General features: G+C 38.5%; 1 protein-coding gene across 1 annotated transcript; it reads left to right on the forward strand.

Moving 5' to 3' along the window:
* The first annotated feature begins 2,895 nt into the window (after positions 1 to 2,895).
* On the forward strand, positions 2,896 to 15,462 carry zgc:86609 (ER membrane protein complex subunit 3-like). Its single transcript, XM_051949786.1, has 9 exons — positions 2,896 to 2,976; positions 4,384 to 4,580; positions 5,758 to 5,815; positions 6,061 to 6,154; positions 6,656 to 6,760; positions 10,083 to 10,164; positions 11,367 to 11,446; positions 12,776 to 12,858; positions 15,011 to 15,462. Exons 2-9 carry the CDS (start codon positions 4,426 to 4,428, stop codon positions 15,137 to 15,139), a joined length of 786 nt encoding a protein of 261 aa, XP_051805746.1. The 5' UTR covers positions 2,896 to 2,976; positions 4,384 to 4,425; the 3' UTR covers positions 15,140 to 15,462.
* The last annotated feature ends 1,075 nt before the right edge of the window (positions 15,463 to 16,537 follow it).

Genomic DNA, 16,537 nt, shown 5'->3' on the forward strand with positions numbered 1-16,537 from the left:
TGACTCGAGCTCAGTGGTGAATTACTTTTCATGCTGCCTCCAAATGACCTGTCAATCATTCCAGACAGGAAGTGAGCAACGTCCTCAAATGTCCCGCACTTTGAGGCTTCCTTTCTATTTTAATTGTATTATTTTCACATGGACTGCCAGAAGGAGTACATTTAGCAAACAAACACACACACACACACACACACACATATATAGATACATATATATATATGTATGTGTATATATATATATGTATGTATGTGTATATATATATATATATATGTATGTACACACGTGGACAAAATTGTTGGTACCCCTCAGTTAAAGAAGGAAAAACCCACAATTCTCACTGAAATCACTTGAAACTCACAAAAGTAACAATAAATAAAAATTTATTGAAAATTAAATCATCAAAATCAGCCATCACTTTTGAATTGTTGATTAACATAATTATTTAAAAAAAACAAACTAATGAAATAGGGCTGGACAAAAATGATGGTACCCATAACTTAATATTTTGTTGCACAACCTTTTGAGGCAATCACTGCAATTAAACGATTTCTGTATTTGTCAATGAGCGTTCTGCAGCTGTCAACAGGTATTTTGGCCCACTCCTCATGAGCAAACAGCTCCAGTTGTCTCAGGTTTGATGGGTGTCTTCTCCAAATGGCATGTTTCAGCTCCTTCCACATATGTTCAATGGGATTCAGATCTGGGCTCATAGAAGGCCACTTTAGAATAGTCCAACGCTTTTCTCTCAGCCATTCTTGGGTGTTTTTGGCTGTGTGTTTTGGATCGTTGTCCTGTTGGAAGACCCATGACCTGCGACTGAGACCAAGCTTTCTGACACTAGGCAGCACATTTCTCTCCAGAATGCCTTGATAGTCTTCAGATTTCATCGTACCTTGCACACTTTCAAGACACCCTGTGCCAGATGCAGCAAAGCAGCCCCAAAACATTACTGAGCCTCCTCCATGTTTCACCGTAGGGACAGTGTTCTTTTTTCGTATGCTTGGTTTTTGAGTCTATGAACATAGAGTTGATGTGCCTTACCAAAAAGCTCCAGTTTGGTCTCATCTGTCCAAAGGACATTCTCCCAGAAGCTTTGTGGCTTGTCAACATGCATTTTTGCAAATTCCAGTCTCGCTTTTTTATGAGTTTTTTTCAGCAGTGGTGTCCTCCTTGGTCGTCTCCCATGAAGTCCACTTTGGCTCAAACAACGACGAATGGTGCCATCTGACACTGATGTACCTTGGCCTTGGAGTTCACCTTTAATTTCTTTGGAGGTTGCTCTGGGCTCTTTGGATACAATTCCAACGATCCGTCTCTTCAATTTGTCATCAATTTTCCTCTTGCGGCCACGTCCAGGGAGGTTGGCTACTGTCCCGTGGGTCTTGAACTTCTGAATAATATGAGCCACTGTTGTCACAGGAACTTCAAGCTGTTTAGAGATGGTCTTATAGCCTTTACCTTTAAGATGTTTGTCTATCATTTTTTTTCGGATGTCCTGGGACAATTCTCTCCTTCGCTTTCTGTTGTCCATGTTCAGTGTGGACACACCTTTTCACCAAACAGCAGGGTGACTACTTGTCTCCCTTTAAATAGGCAGACTGACTGATTATGAGTTTGGAAACACCTGTGATGTCAATTAAATGACACACCTGAGTTAATCATGTCACTCTGGTCAAATAGTTTTCAATCTTTTATAGAGGTACCATCATTTTTGTCCAGGGCTGTTTCATTAGTTTGTTTTTTAAATAATTATGTTAATCAACAATTCAAAAGTAATGGCTGTTTTTGATTATTTAATTTTCAATAAATTTTTATTTATTGTTACTTTTGTGAGTTTCAAGTGATTTCAGTGAGAATTGTGGGTTTTTCCTTCTTTAACTGAGGGGTACCAACAATTTTGTCCACGTGTGTATGTATGTATATATATATATATATATATATGTATATATATATATATATATATATATACATATGTACATATACATATACATATACATACATATGTACATATACATGCCATATATATATATATATATATATATATATATATATATATAAAATCACTTGTTTAAAAAAAAATACTGACTTGCTTTTCATGATAAATTTGAAAGATGGTGTATGGGGGTATGGGGGTATGGGGGCCATAGCTTTTTGGAGCCAGTGCATAGTGCTACTCAGAGGTATTGTACTTTAAGACACTCCTTAATAGATAGAGACTTTGTTGTCATTTTGCAAAATGCAACAAACCTTAGCTGTCTTCATTCTTCAGGGTCAGTGACCACCTGCCAAAAACTGATCACAGTCTGTGGAAGCAATTATATATGTCTCTAATTATTAAGAATGTACAATAGTACATTCTTTGTACTCCAGTTATAACAGGCTTTAGGGACCAATTTAACTCCTATAAAACATTGTCCTACCTACCAAAAAGCGATTTCAGTTCCTGTATTGGGACTGAAAGAATATCGGTATATCAAAATGACTTCATTTAATCATGCAAGTTATATTATAAAGGTTGTGCCTCATGGAGAAAATGCAGAATATATTATTTCTGTATTTTAGATCTAAGCCAATTCCAGATATAAGCTAGGGTATTGTACAAACCAAGCACATACAGCATAAATGTCAGAAACAATATGATGATATTAGGTTTAATCATACATGTCATGCCTAATTACACTGTAAACTTAATCCATTTTTTTGGGTTACAAATATTCGGTAATAATAAACTTCAATTGCAAAAATTAAACTAGATGAATCTGTATATTTGCACATTATGAGTCAGATATATCATGTGTGATTGTATTTAGTTGCAAATAATATTCTACGAATGAAAATTTTATTTCTCTTTTTGTAGTTTTCATGTTACCAGTGTCACGTGATTCCGTTGTGACCGGAAGTAATTCTTCTTCGTTTTTTTTTTCGAACAGCTGAACGTGTTTGTCGCGTCCGTGTACCTAAAAGTTCCTAAATGTGGTGAGTTAAGTTTTAAAAACAGACTTAAACAATGCCCTTAGCAGCTAGTAGCAAGTGAAAGAATGTTTATTAAACAGACCGAACTGGTGTTGGAAGAAACTGTTAGTAGAACAGGAATTTCAACTTGAACTAGCTACCCTAGCCTGGTTCGATGGCTAGCATAGTTAGCAAACTTTTATACTTAGCTCCTTAGCTCAACGGTGGCTAATGCTAAATGGTAATTTCAGCTAGTTGGTGATAAAAGAAGATAGAGCATGTTAGTTCAGTTAGCAGATTCGCTAAAGATAAACTTGTGGTTTCTTTGACTGTTTGATTATTTTGTTTTAATATACCTCTAGAAGTTAGTGTGTCAGTGCTGAGTCGAGGCTGGACGGAGTCACCAGCATGTAGAGCTGTGTAACTGTAACACCGTGCAGTTGTCAAGACGAGTTTATATTTGGGGTTGGCGTTTTAAGGGTGCCTAATACTGTTGTGGGTCTTATAATAAATTGACATCAAACTCCTTTTCGTAAATTCAAAAACGGTTTCTTACATAATTTTTTTCTAAACTTTAGCAGGTTTGGGCTTGAAGTATCCTGTAGAGTCCTCTCTGAAAGTGTTTCTTCATGTATTAATGTGCATATAAATACCAAAGGTTATTTGTAAAGTTATTTTACAGATAGTTATATATGCATGCACTGTACTCATCACCTAACATAAGCAGATCAGGTTGTTTGTCTGATGATCTCTTGGCACTTAAGTGTTGGTGGGAAAGTGGTGGGCTCTCATAATGTTTTGTTGTCTTAAGAAGTTTTTAAGATGGACTGTGTAATTGTGTGTGCGCAGCTCAGGGCTGTACTACAAAGCAAGACTAATGGGTTAGTGAGGTACATTTGGCCTAAAGTCAGAGATTTTACCGTCCTGAAGGTGATTATCAACCTGGTAGATCACCATAGTAATTATACTGCACAGCTAATTTGCTCTGGAGCAGGTTGTGCTCAGAGTTTGGGGTTTAAATCGACTGTAACCTCATGAAACTGACTGTTTGCAAAGCATTGCCACAGTTACTAAGAGTCATTTCTCTTAATTGCTTCCCTCTCATGGAACATATGCCCTGTCTCAAAAAAAGGGTTAGGACCAAAATACTCCACAGTGTTAGTCTGGTTTTAAAATACTGTATGTCAGAGTTTTGATTCCTGATTCAAACATTCTCCGACTACTATCACAGAGAAGGAAAGAAACCAAAAAAGGTTCACAAATCAAGAGGCTTGAATCTAAAAATGTCAACCTTTTTTTCTTAAAATCTCACAAAGATTAATTGATTGGTGATAATTGAATCGTTAACAGTTAATTAATTAGTGCTTGGTGATGGTGTAAAAATTGCAGTCTAACTGCAAACTGTTCTTGAACTCTTGTTCTCTTCCACAGCGTCGTCTTGTCTGTATTTTGGTTGGTTGGTTGAACAGTGCGATGGCCGGTCCAGAGCTTCTGCTGGACTCCAGTATTCGGCTGTGGGTGGTTCTGCCCATCGTCTTCATCACTTTCTTTGTTGGGATCATTCGTCACTATGTTACTCAGCTGCTTCACAGTGACAAGAAGGTCGACTTGGAGCAAGTTTCTGACAGGTGAGGTCAAACAAGAATTTGTTTTTACGAGCTTTGTTCTTTGTTTTTGCGTTTTTTTGGGAACAGAATACCAACTGAGACATGAGACATTCATTAACAAATGCCAAGTAGAAACTTATCTTATATGAAGTAGATGATCAAGTTAGATTTTGGGGTGCTTTAATGTTTAATCAGGCCTATTTGTGGCTCAGTATTAGCCTGTGGGTGTGAACACACACTGCAATAAGCATGACTGATCTGCATACAGTAAAGGTAGTAACCCTGCATCACCTTGTTGAACAACTATCAATGCATTTTCCTGATATTTTAGCCCATTTTTATGAATAAACACTTTGTTATGCTTGAGTAAAAAAAAAAAAGAGAAAAATATACTGTATATATAACTTACCAACTGTAAGATGCAGCCTGTAGCTAAAGTGATGTAGCTTGGTCCACTTGCTCCAGGCAGCAGAAGTCCTCATTAAAAATGTGGAGATGTAAAACATGTTTATCGCTCTGTTGTCCGACGAAAAATTGTTTTTCTTTTGGTCTAACACACAAATTAGATGTTTCATTTTGTGGTGGCAACAGTTGTAATACCCTGCCAAATGAGTACCTGTTTTTGGTAAACATGATCTTTTCTGTAGCCAAAATGTTTACATACAACTGATTTCTTTTTGCAGCCGAATCTTCCTTTTTAGTGTTAGTCTCCTTTTCTTCACTCAGTATACTGTGCACATGTGGAACATGCATGTCAACAAACTGTGTCCCTGAAATACAGTTTCATGAAAAAAGCAGTCTATCCAATAAATTTTATATCAGAGCAAATTACTCTGAATAGGACAGACTTCTCTTGTAGATTATTCATGGAAAAAATAGCTCATTTGTGTTGTTTTATGTGTATTTTATTTTTATGAACTTCTAGTTTTAGCTCATTAATAAGTTAAGAATATGTTGTATTATTGCTGACAAATTTTAAGTGTTTTCACTTTTGAAATGTTCAGCGTGTGATTCCGCTCGTGAGGTTGTATCTGTTTTTCATTAATTCCTTTACAATACAAAAGTCAGACCCTTGTAATAGCTCAGACAGTGAACATCTTTATCAGAATTATGTTGCGTGATAACACAGATGGAAAATGTGTTACCTTTTATTGTGACAACATTATTCAGCTCAGGTGATGTTGGTGTTTCTGTTCAGCCAGGTGCTGCTGCGCAGCCGCGTCCTCAGAGAGAATGGAAAGTACATTCCCCGACAGGTAAATACACACTTTATTGTTCTTCTGTACTGTTGGTGAATTTGGCTGTTCTGCTGTTATTACAGACGGTGTAAAGTACAATTGGTTGGTCATTTGAATTGGGAAAACAGAAAAACTGCTACGTTTTCTAGTTTTCTAATTAGTTTTGCATTTATTGGGAAAAGAGATTTTTCTTAGGTACCCAGACCAACTGTTCTGCTGTTTTTACAGACAACAAACTAACCACAGTGTTCTCACTGTTTCAGTCTTTCGCCATGAGGAAACATTACTTCAACAACGCAGAGACCGGTTTCTTCAAGAAGGTGAAGAGGAAGGTTGTTCCTAAGAACCCCATGACAGGTGAGTATTTTTTTGTATGTCTGTCTTTGTGAGGACCAGCGCTTATTTGTCCTCACTTTACGAGACTTTGAAAGGCCTGTTGGTTAAGACTTGGTTTTAGGGTATAGACAACTGGTCAGGAAGCCCCACCCTCAGGTTTATCACATCATGTGTGTATTTACATGATGTGACGAATGTGCTGAAAATTGATGCCACTAAAGTACAATGTTAACTGTGTAGTTTATGGTGCACCTTATACTTTATATTCTACATATTTGTTGTAAAATGATGTTACTCGATTCTAGAAATCTAAGCAACTATTTTAGTGTCAACACATCTGACTGTGATTTTATTTACAAACTGATTCGGTTGCATTGTGTGTAAAATGCCTGAATGAAAGCCATTGTAACTCCTTGAAGCTCAGCTGCATCAGAGTCTGAGAAGGAAGGCCAGTTTTTGTTATCTGTGTTAGTGAGTGAGATGATTCTCGGCTACATTAGCGTGTGTGTGCGTTTGTTTCAGACAGCAGCATGTTGACAGACATGATGAAGGGGAACCTGACTAATGTCCTGCCCATGATTCTGATCGGTGGATGGATCAACTGGGCGTTCTCTGGATTTGTCATCAGTAAGTTCTTCAGCTCTCAGTCATGAACTCTGTTACACACAGTTTAGTCTTCAAAAGGTAAAACTCTTTAAATGATATGTTGGTTATTTAAATAATGAAAAATGTCCTTCAGTGTTCATGTTAAGTTGTTTGTCTTTGCTCACTAGCCTTCATCAAGTTGGTGAATGATTCTTTTTTTTATGGGTAAGAATAATACATGATGTGTTTACACTTGGCCATATTGACCTCAGGAAATATGCTGACACTCTAAGGTTAAAGTGGCAACGTTACTCATTTTAAATGGTGTAACCCTCTGGAGCCGAAGCTGCTTTTCACTCCCGTCACATTTTTCGTCACTGGTGGTTCTTTTTTTCACTGCAGTATAAAGTCCTGAACCTCAATGAAAACAGAACAATGATGACTAGAAGTAGAGAGAACTCAGAAATGGCCAAAAAAAAGTGCTGGTGCTGGTTTTAGCAAAACTTTCTACACATTTACACATAAATGTGCAACTACTCTTCCCCTTTATCAGGGAACCAAGGCATTGGAATCCGTCTACACATACGATTCTTTCCTTCCTCAATGAGCCATTGTTGATCTGCTAGAGGAACTGGTAATAGCTTTCTTTCTTTTTTTTTTTTTTTTTAACCATTTCACACTTTTGCATACCACTTTATTTAGTGACATAGATACACACGTGGACAAAATTGTTGGTACCCCTCAGTTAAAGAAGGAAAAACCCACAATTCTCACTGAAATCACTTGAAACTCACAAAAGTAACAATAAATAAAAATTTATTGAAAATTAAATAATCAAAAACAGCCATTACTTTTGAATTGTTGATTAACATAATTATTTAAAAAAACAAACTAATGAAACAGCCCTGGACAAAAATGATGGTACCTCTATAAAAGATTGAAAACTATTTGACCAGAGTGACATGATTAACTCAGGTGTGTCATTTAATTGACATCACAGGTGTTTCCAAACTCATAATCAGTCAGTCTGCCTATTTAAAGGGAGACAAGTAGTCACCCTGCTGTTTGGTGAAAAGGTGTGTACCACACTGAACATGGACAACAGAAAGCGAAGGAGAGAATTGTCCCAGGACATCCGAAAAAAAATTATAGACAAACATCTTAAAGGTAAAGGCTATAAGACCATCTCTAAACAGCTTGAAGTTCCTGTGACAACAGTGGCTCATATTATTCAGAAGTTCAAGACCCACGGGACAGTAGCCAACCTCCCTGGACGTGGCCGCAAGAGGAAAATTGATGACAAATTGAAGAGACGGATCGTTGGAATTGTATCCAAAGAGCCCAGAGCAACCTCCAAAGAAATTAAAGGTGAACTCCAAGGCCAAGGTACATCAGTGTCAGATCGCACCATTCGTCGTCGTTTGAGCCAAAGTGGGCTTCATGGGAGACGACCAAGGAGGACACCACTGCTGAAAAAAACTCATAAAAAAGCCAGACTGGAATTTGCAAAAATGCATGTTGACAAGCCACAAAGCTTCTGGGAGAATGTCCTTTGGACAGATGAGATCAAACTGGAGCTTTTTGGTAAGGCACATCAACTCTATGTTCATAGACTCAAAAACCAAGCATACGAAGAAAAGAACACTGTCCCTACGGTGAAACATGGAGGAGGCTCAGTAATGTTTTGGGGCTGCTTTGCTGCATCTGGCACAGGGTGTCTTGAAAGTGTGCAAGGTACGATGAAATCTGAAGACTATCAAGGCATTCTGGAGAGAAATGTGCTGCCTAGTGTCAGAAAGCTTGGTCTCAGTCGCAGGTCATGGGTCTTCCAACAGGACAACGATCCAAAACACACAGTCAAAAACACCCAAGAATGGCTGAGAGAAAAGCGTTGGACTATTCTAAAGTGGCCTTCTATGAGCCCAGATCTGAATCCCATTGAACATATGTGGAAGGAGCTGAAACATGCCATTTGGAGAAGACACCCATCAAACCTGAGACAACTGGAGCTGTTTGCTCATGAGGAGTGGGCCAAAATACCTGTTGACAGCTGCAGAACGCTCATTGACAAATACAGAAATCGTTTAATTGCAGTGATTGCCTCAAAAGGTTGTGCAACAAAATATTAAGTTATGGGTACCATCATTTTTGTCCAGCCCTATTTCATTAGTTTGTTTTTTTAAATAATTATGTTAATCAACAATTCAAAAGTGATGGCTGATTTTGATGATTTAATTTTCAATAAATTTTTATTTATTGTTACTTTTGTGAGTTTCAAGTGATTTCAGTGAGAATTGTGGGTTTTTCCTTCTTTAACTGAGGGGTACCAACAATTTTGTCCACGTGTGTAAGTTACAGAAAAAGTGGGATTTGTAAGTTTGCAAACCCTAACATGCACAAAAATACAAAAATGTTTTTCAATAAGAGAAGAGGAGATACTGAAAAAGCAAAATATGGGCTCTTTTGTAAAAAAAAAAAAAAAAAAAATTACAGAAATATAGAAAATAAGACTTTATTTTTTTCTTTTCAAGTCTTTAATATTTATTTTTCCAATGTTTTATTTGAGTGCTCTGGTACACGACACTCTTAAGTGTCATGAATGACTGTAGAAAACACAGGTGTATGTTTTGGTAATGATTTGTCATCGCAAACAATGATGTCAGATTATTTAATTGTGAAAGGTGCTTCATTTTCTTCTTTATTTTTCGACCTTCTGTTTCTGTAAACTTACCTGCAGCACACTGGTTCTGGCTTAAATTAATTCAATACACAATAATAAACATGTCAATCGCTGACTTTATTTTGTCTTGAAAACCAACGTCTTCTTCTTTTCCCTTCAGGGGTCGCCACAGTAAATCATCTGCGTCCATCTAACCTCTATGTCCTCTTCTCTCACACCAACTAACTTCATGTTTACTGTCACTACATCCAGAAACCTCCTGCCTGGAAGTTCAAAACTTAGCATCCTTCTACTGATATATTCATAATCCCTCCTCTGTTGAAGTCCAAACCATCTCACTATGACTTCTCTGGCTTTATGTCCAAAACATCTAACATGCCCTGTCCCTCTGATGTACTCATTCCTGATCCTGTCCATCCTGGTCACTCCCAAAGAGAACCTCAACATTTTAATCTCTGCTACCTCCAGCTCTGCCTCCTGTCTTTTCCTCAGTGCCTCTGTCTCTAAACCAGACAACATCGCTGCTCTCACCACAGTTTTGTAAACATTTCCTTTGCTTGTTACTGATACTCTATCACATAATTTTCTTGAAAACCAGTTACTGCAGTTGTATTAATTTTTTTTTGTCTTATCTGTGTTATTTATTAAATAACCGTTTTTGATGTTTGTGGTGTTGTCTTTCAGCTAAGGTGCCGTTCCCTCTGACTCTGAGGTTCAAGCCGATGTTACAGAGAGGAGTAGACCTGCTGTCCCTGGATGCTTCCTGGTAAAAACATCCACGCCCAGCTGCTCTACAGACCATGAATGCAGCACAACACAGAGAGAGAGCAGTCAGTTGTCATACAGACAAAACTATCACCTTGTTTCCACAGTTTGGCTTCATCTGTTTAATGTACAAACTGTGCCCCCTGGTGTTTTCACGTGAGGAAATGCTTTTCATCATGGATGGATGGAAACTTTACTTCAGCCATCAGTTTTTACCGTCCAGTTTTATTCCAGGACATATGAACCACTGTAGGATGTGTGTTCTCTGTGTGTGACACAGGTGACATGTGTTATGCTAGATCAGGGATAAAAGTTCTCCGTCACCACGACGGATTTCCGTCAAATGGAAAAATTGAGGGCGGGGGGGGGGGAGGAGTCATATTTAAGTAACTTCCCCACGTGTTTCGCGGAATCCAGTCAGCACCGCGATCCTGTCCTGGGTCTGCTGTCCTGAATCTGCCGCGCTCTGGTCTGCAGGTGTTTAACACAGGCATGCCATGCACAGGGGGCTGACAGGTTTAACAGTGATGATAATAAGATGACTTGTTTATTTTTATGTCGGGAGGACAGATTGATGACTATTTATCTTTGGAAGATCCATGTTACTAATCTTTTACACCTGTAGACTCTCCCATTCAGTGTGTTTTACAGTATAGCCAAATTTGACTATATAAACTTGTACCCTATAGTAGTATTGTCTCGCATCATTTTAATAGTGGTCAATGATTTTGACCAGAACAACATTTTCAGTCAGATGAAAATTTTTTTGCTTTAATCCCTGTGCTAGATAAACTAGTTATCTGTGTGGTAATCTGCAGGGTCCCGTCTGTATTATAGATTCTGTTTTTACAAAACATTTCTTAGACAAGAAAACCGACACAATGTTTTATTATGTATGGAGACTCATGATGTAAATTAAATAGGATATGAAAAAATTATAACATATAAAACATGCAGAGATAAATTAGTATATAATTATGTGACCTGTCATAAAATGTTGCTTCAGTCTCAATAGACTTGTGTGATTAAATTGTATTAACCGATCACTTTAAAAAAATTGAGATTTTAGCTGGTAAATAAAAATAATGTGCAATAGACTCATGAGTTGTTTACACTTTTATCCCTACACAGTTTATGCTTCCTGTATCTGTTCATGTGCTTATTTCATGCTGACTGTTGTGCCGTTTTGTTGTTTCTGTGCAGGGTGAGTTCAGCTTCCTGGTACTTCCTGAATGTGTTTGGACTGAGAAGCATGTACAGCCTCATACTGGGCCAGGACAACGGTGGGTTTATTTTCTGTTTGGCTGCAGTTGCTTGTGCTTTGTTCGACAATTTCCATAAGTGGAAAAAAAAATACCATTACATTGTGATTTTTCACTCACCAGAGCAGTATGTTGAAAACACTGAGCCTCTGTCGTGAATAGATGAAGAACTTGTGTTGAATTTAACAGTGTTTTCTTATTTTCTAAATGTTTGTAGGTCAGAATGGTATCACAATGATTCTAAACTAAACCAGACAGATTCTTTTTTGGAGGAGTTTAAACATAAACCAAACAAAACAGTCAAGAATGAGGTTCGCTGTTTGTACAGGAATGTGTTTGTGAACTGGATCATTTCGGACAAAGCCCTAGCCTAGCCGCGCTAGACCCAGCTCTGAAGACACAAGGGTCTAGGAACTCTCGACAGGGAGGGAGGCGGGCTAAAAGGTTGTCTTTCAAATCACTCTGCAGCAATTGGGTAGGTATACAACCAATCAGTGCTACGAATAGGCTGACGTGGTTCCTAGAGCGCTGGAAATCAGAGGATGAGGGAGTTTGGTGAAGCTCAAGTATATTACAGACATGTTAACACAAAGATTATTCAGAGTCGGTGCTAATGGAGCTCAATGACTGTTCTCGACCCTGGCAGAGAAGTAAATTCGTTGCCGTGTGTTGTCTAGCGCGGCTAGGCTAGTTGTTTCCGGTTGTTTCTGTCAGAATCGTCGCGCCTCTGTCATCACGTAGTTACGCCCGCCTTCTGACTCTACACTTCATGGTGAGTCATCGGCCAGTTTTAGGAGCATCCAACCTCGAGGCTTACCGAGGGTAACTAGACCCACCCTGGCAGAGAATTAAATTCGTTGCCGTGGGTTGTCTAGCTCGGCTAGGCTAACAACGCCCTTCAGTGCTGTATATTTTCTGAGAAGGTTGTTTTATGTCACAGTAAGACGTATGTATAAAGGATCATTTGGGCTTAGTTTAACTTTACATACTTCCTGTTAATGTGTCTGCTGTGGCTCTATGGTTCACATTGATTGTTTTTTGCATGTGTGAGGTTACAGACAGTTTAAGTTTAACTCATGCTGGAAAGGTCATAGCAAATGAGATACAATAGTTTGTATTAGACATCCACAAGTTTGGATTTTTTTGCAATATTTTATGGATTCTTTTGACTGCTAGCCAATAAATGTTTGTGTCTCTTCTCTCCTGTAGTGGAATTAACATGTTGCATACCTGTTATGCTCCTTGCAAAGTTGACACGACCCATGGAAACACATTAATAAGAAATAATGGCAGTCTGAAACACACTAAACTGGTTCTTCAAGTCATAATCATGTGTGTTTTAACTCACAGCTGCTGACCAGTCACGGATCATGCAGGACCAGATGACAGGTGCTGCCATGGCGATGCCCCCCGACCCCAACAAGGCTTTTAAGGTGAGACGCTGATAAAAGGTCAATGGTCCTTAATTAGTTTAAGTGGACAAGAAAAACAGACATATATATTGGAGAATATCATACTCTGTCAAACCTTTTTGTCACTTCAAGTGTAGACGTAAATAGTTGACTTTTTGCATTAAAACGCTGCTTCAGATTTCAGCTAGTTTAACCCTTTAAGCTTCAGTGTACCGCCGGCGGTACACCTACTAATTTGCATAGGAATTTCAGGAATGTCCGACGGGTGCAAACGCGATTATACAAACACTATACACCGATGGAAAGCTTAGATTCTCATGAATCCGCCGGTATAAACCACTTTCAGATGCGATTACCACAGCGGGTGAGAAAAACACATTTGTCCGACAAAAACAAATATTCATCCATCCGTTCTCTATACACGGCTTCAAAGCACACAGCGCGACTCACATTTCCGGGTTTATTATTACACACAAAAAAAAGATTCCACAAAAAACGGCTATAATCCAACCTTTTACATCAGATGACACAAGCCAGGAAACTATTTTGTCCAAAACATGTCCTGAAGTCGGTATAAAATCCCCGAATCGGTCGTTTTCAAGGAAATGCACCTCCCGATGCGCGTCCAATATTCCCCGTATTTTTCGTAATTTTTTTTATTTAAAAATAGAATATTAGCGATTTTTTGTACTGAAAACGGCTGGAATTGACTGAAGCTTAAAGGGTTAATGTCTGAACTGAATGATGGCTGTTTAATGTGAAGACTGCAGCAGCTCAAGCTGATATGAGCAGAGAGACAGGAAGAAAAAGATGTATTTCCACTCAAATGTAATATTCAACTCTCACAAATCCCTTGAATAAACTATGAAATACTGAATAAACCATTTTAAAGAGGGAGATTCTTCTCAGATCACTATAAAAACTGTTTCCCATCACAGAGCGACCAGAGAACCAGAAGTTTAAAAACGCTGTTAAAGCAATAATAATAGTAACAATGTCCTAAGGTGAAGTCAAGGATTGGGGTTGACTGCAGTGTGTATTTAAATTACTGCCATATTTCCAAGCCTGTTGCTCTGTTTGCATACGCTGTCATAAAACTGTTAGAATGAGAGGGTTTATGTTGTGTGAGGGTCCAATATTTGAAACACAACGGCTCTGGCTAGATGACATACCAGTGACAGATTAAGCATTATTATTGGATGTTTTTCTCTGTCATGGTGCCTGTTGTTAACCCCACAACATAGAACCGCCTGAAGTCCAAGAGACGACCTCCTCAGGTCATTACAGTACAAACAGTAAGAGTCTCCACCTAGTGGAATAGGCCGGTACTGCAGCTGATCTACAGTACATGTTCTAACAGGCATTTAAGGAAGACAGAATTTCTCCCCCTTTTTGACCTTAAGGAGCAGATGCAGGAATGCATTTTTTTTCTTGTTTTTTTCTTTCTCACATTGCAGAGCTGTTCAGTTGTCAAACATGTACACAGGATTGATTCTAAAAAACTTTTTTGCACTTAAAGTGTGTATTATCTTGAAAATGGTATTGATTACGACTCTGTTGGGTTCTTATTTAATGACTGGGATCAACAACTTGATCAAGACTACTTTTAGATGATATATATTGCTGATCACACAGTGTAAGAGTTTCTTCATGTGTTTTCAAGGTTCATTTGTGGATGTAACAACTAATCCTTGTGTCTTTGCCTACAGTCAGATAGACAAGTCTATGTATTGTAAGGAAAGCAAGGAGTGTTCTGTGGATACAACTGCTTTTCTTTCTTTCTTTTCTGTATTTGGTGGTACCACTAATCATCTCCTCACACCTGCCCTGAGTTCTCTGAGCCTCCAGTAGTGCAACTCTGCTGCCAGAAACATTTCTACAAACCGCGGTTTCTTCCACAAAACATTCAAGGCAAAAGAGAGCCACCTTTTTGGCTGATTTATGCCTTTTTGTCTGTGAGGAACGCACATAGACTTCTCTTTTTTTAATTTACTTTCCAATGTACAGCCTGACATACTTGATATCTGTGTAAACTTTTAGATCGGCACTGGAATTAAATTTAAGGGTTTTCTGGATACACAGCAGACATTTCTGATGTCCAGTCCTCCAGAGGGCCTCTACTTGTTACGAGGTAAAGCATTGCGACTCACACGCTCCCTTTAATTTGTTTCAGAGTGAATGGGAGGCGCTGGAGATCGTGGAACACAAGTGGGCGCTGGAGAACGTGGAGGAGGAGCTCATGTCCAGAGACCTCAACTTTGGAACCTTCTTCAGTAGAGACATGAAGCCCGCCATGTTTTAGAGCAACGAGGCTCTGTGAGCTCTGGAGCAGCTGTGAAAGATTCTAGAACTCTCCTCATAATGGAACGTGCTCTGAAGAACACGGAGCACAGTTTGCACAAATACTAGAATGAAATCTACTGAGCTGTGTCTGAAATCACTACCTCAGGCACTTCATTCACTTTCTGCTTTTTTATGAGCCTCCAAAATCAAAGTGTGTAAAAGTTATGCGAGATGTAAACTTTAAGACACAAAAAAACAATATTGCTCACTTGTGATTATTAATAATTATTTATGACACAGATGATGCTTTTATTAAACATTATGACAGAAAACCTCCAACAAGTTGTCTTGAATGATCATGTTACTAGTTTATACCAGTTTTCCATTCACTCTGTCTTCATTCGCATATAGATGTCACCAGTAGATTTGTGTATATTTTGTTTGTGTGGGTTAGACGTACAAATTTGATTTCAGTGTGTCAGAAGAAAAATTCTTCAATGAAAATGACCAAATACAGATGAGACTGGCCATGTCAGACGCCTTAATTTACTGTTGTCCGTCATATTTCAGGATAACCACCATACAGAAGCAAAATTTGTGTTTAACTGGTTGTTCAGTATGCTCATCTTTTGTCAATATGTTGTGCAGCACTTCAACATCCGGATTTGCCATCATAATCAACTTATTTTAGAATGAGAGCTGGTCAGCAGACCGTTTCAGTGGTGGTGGGAGCCTTTATGCACAAACGTGAACGCACACCTGGGTGGAAACTGAGGGTTAAAGTTTAAAATCTAAGTGTCAGGGTTCCCACGTGTCCTGGAAAACCTGGAAAATGACCAATTTTGCAATCATGGAAAATAAGGAAAAAAGGTCAAATGTCGTGGGAACGGTTAACTTATCCTGGAAAAATGTTTATCCTCACCCCGTCAATGCAAACGTGTTAAAAGTGATGCGCATGTCTGTTGTCACTTTATCTTCTGGGCAACATTAAGGCATAATTTATATGAGCCACTGCGCATTAAGGCTGATAAATGGTTCATTTAGTTTTCTCTCTTTTCAAACTGACATGCCTTTTGGGATGGCAGCAGGTTTTAGGGTTCACAGGGTTAAACAAATGGGACTACAGCCCTCGTATTTCAAATATATTCACATTTTTGACAGTATCTCATACAAAATGTGCAGAAAAAATGTGCTTCATCTTTGAAGATTGACTTGACCAAAAAGGGCAGGTTTCTGCCTGTGATCGGTCAGTAACATTTACCGTCCCTTTTCACGGCTGACATTTTCTCACATTTTTTTCAACAGACGTGCTTTGTATTGTAGAAACCTCTTCTAATCTTCTTTTGAGCTTCATTTGTTATATAGGTTAGTGCTAAATTCCAGAACAGGCAGTTTATTTTTTAACACAGATCAAAGG

Source organism: Acanthochromis polyacanthus, chromosome 6 (assembly GCF_021347895.1).
Source record: "Acanthochromis polyacanthus isolate Apoly-LR-REF ecotype Palm Island chromosome 6, KAUST_Apoly_ChrSc, whole genome shotgun sequence".
In the NCBI taxonomy this organism is placed as follows: domain Eukaryota; kingdom Metazoa; phylum Chordata; class Actinopteri; family Pomacentridae; genus Acanthochromis; species Acanthochromis polyacanthus.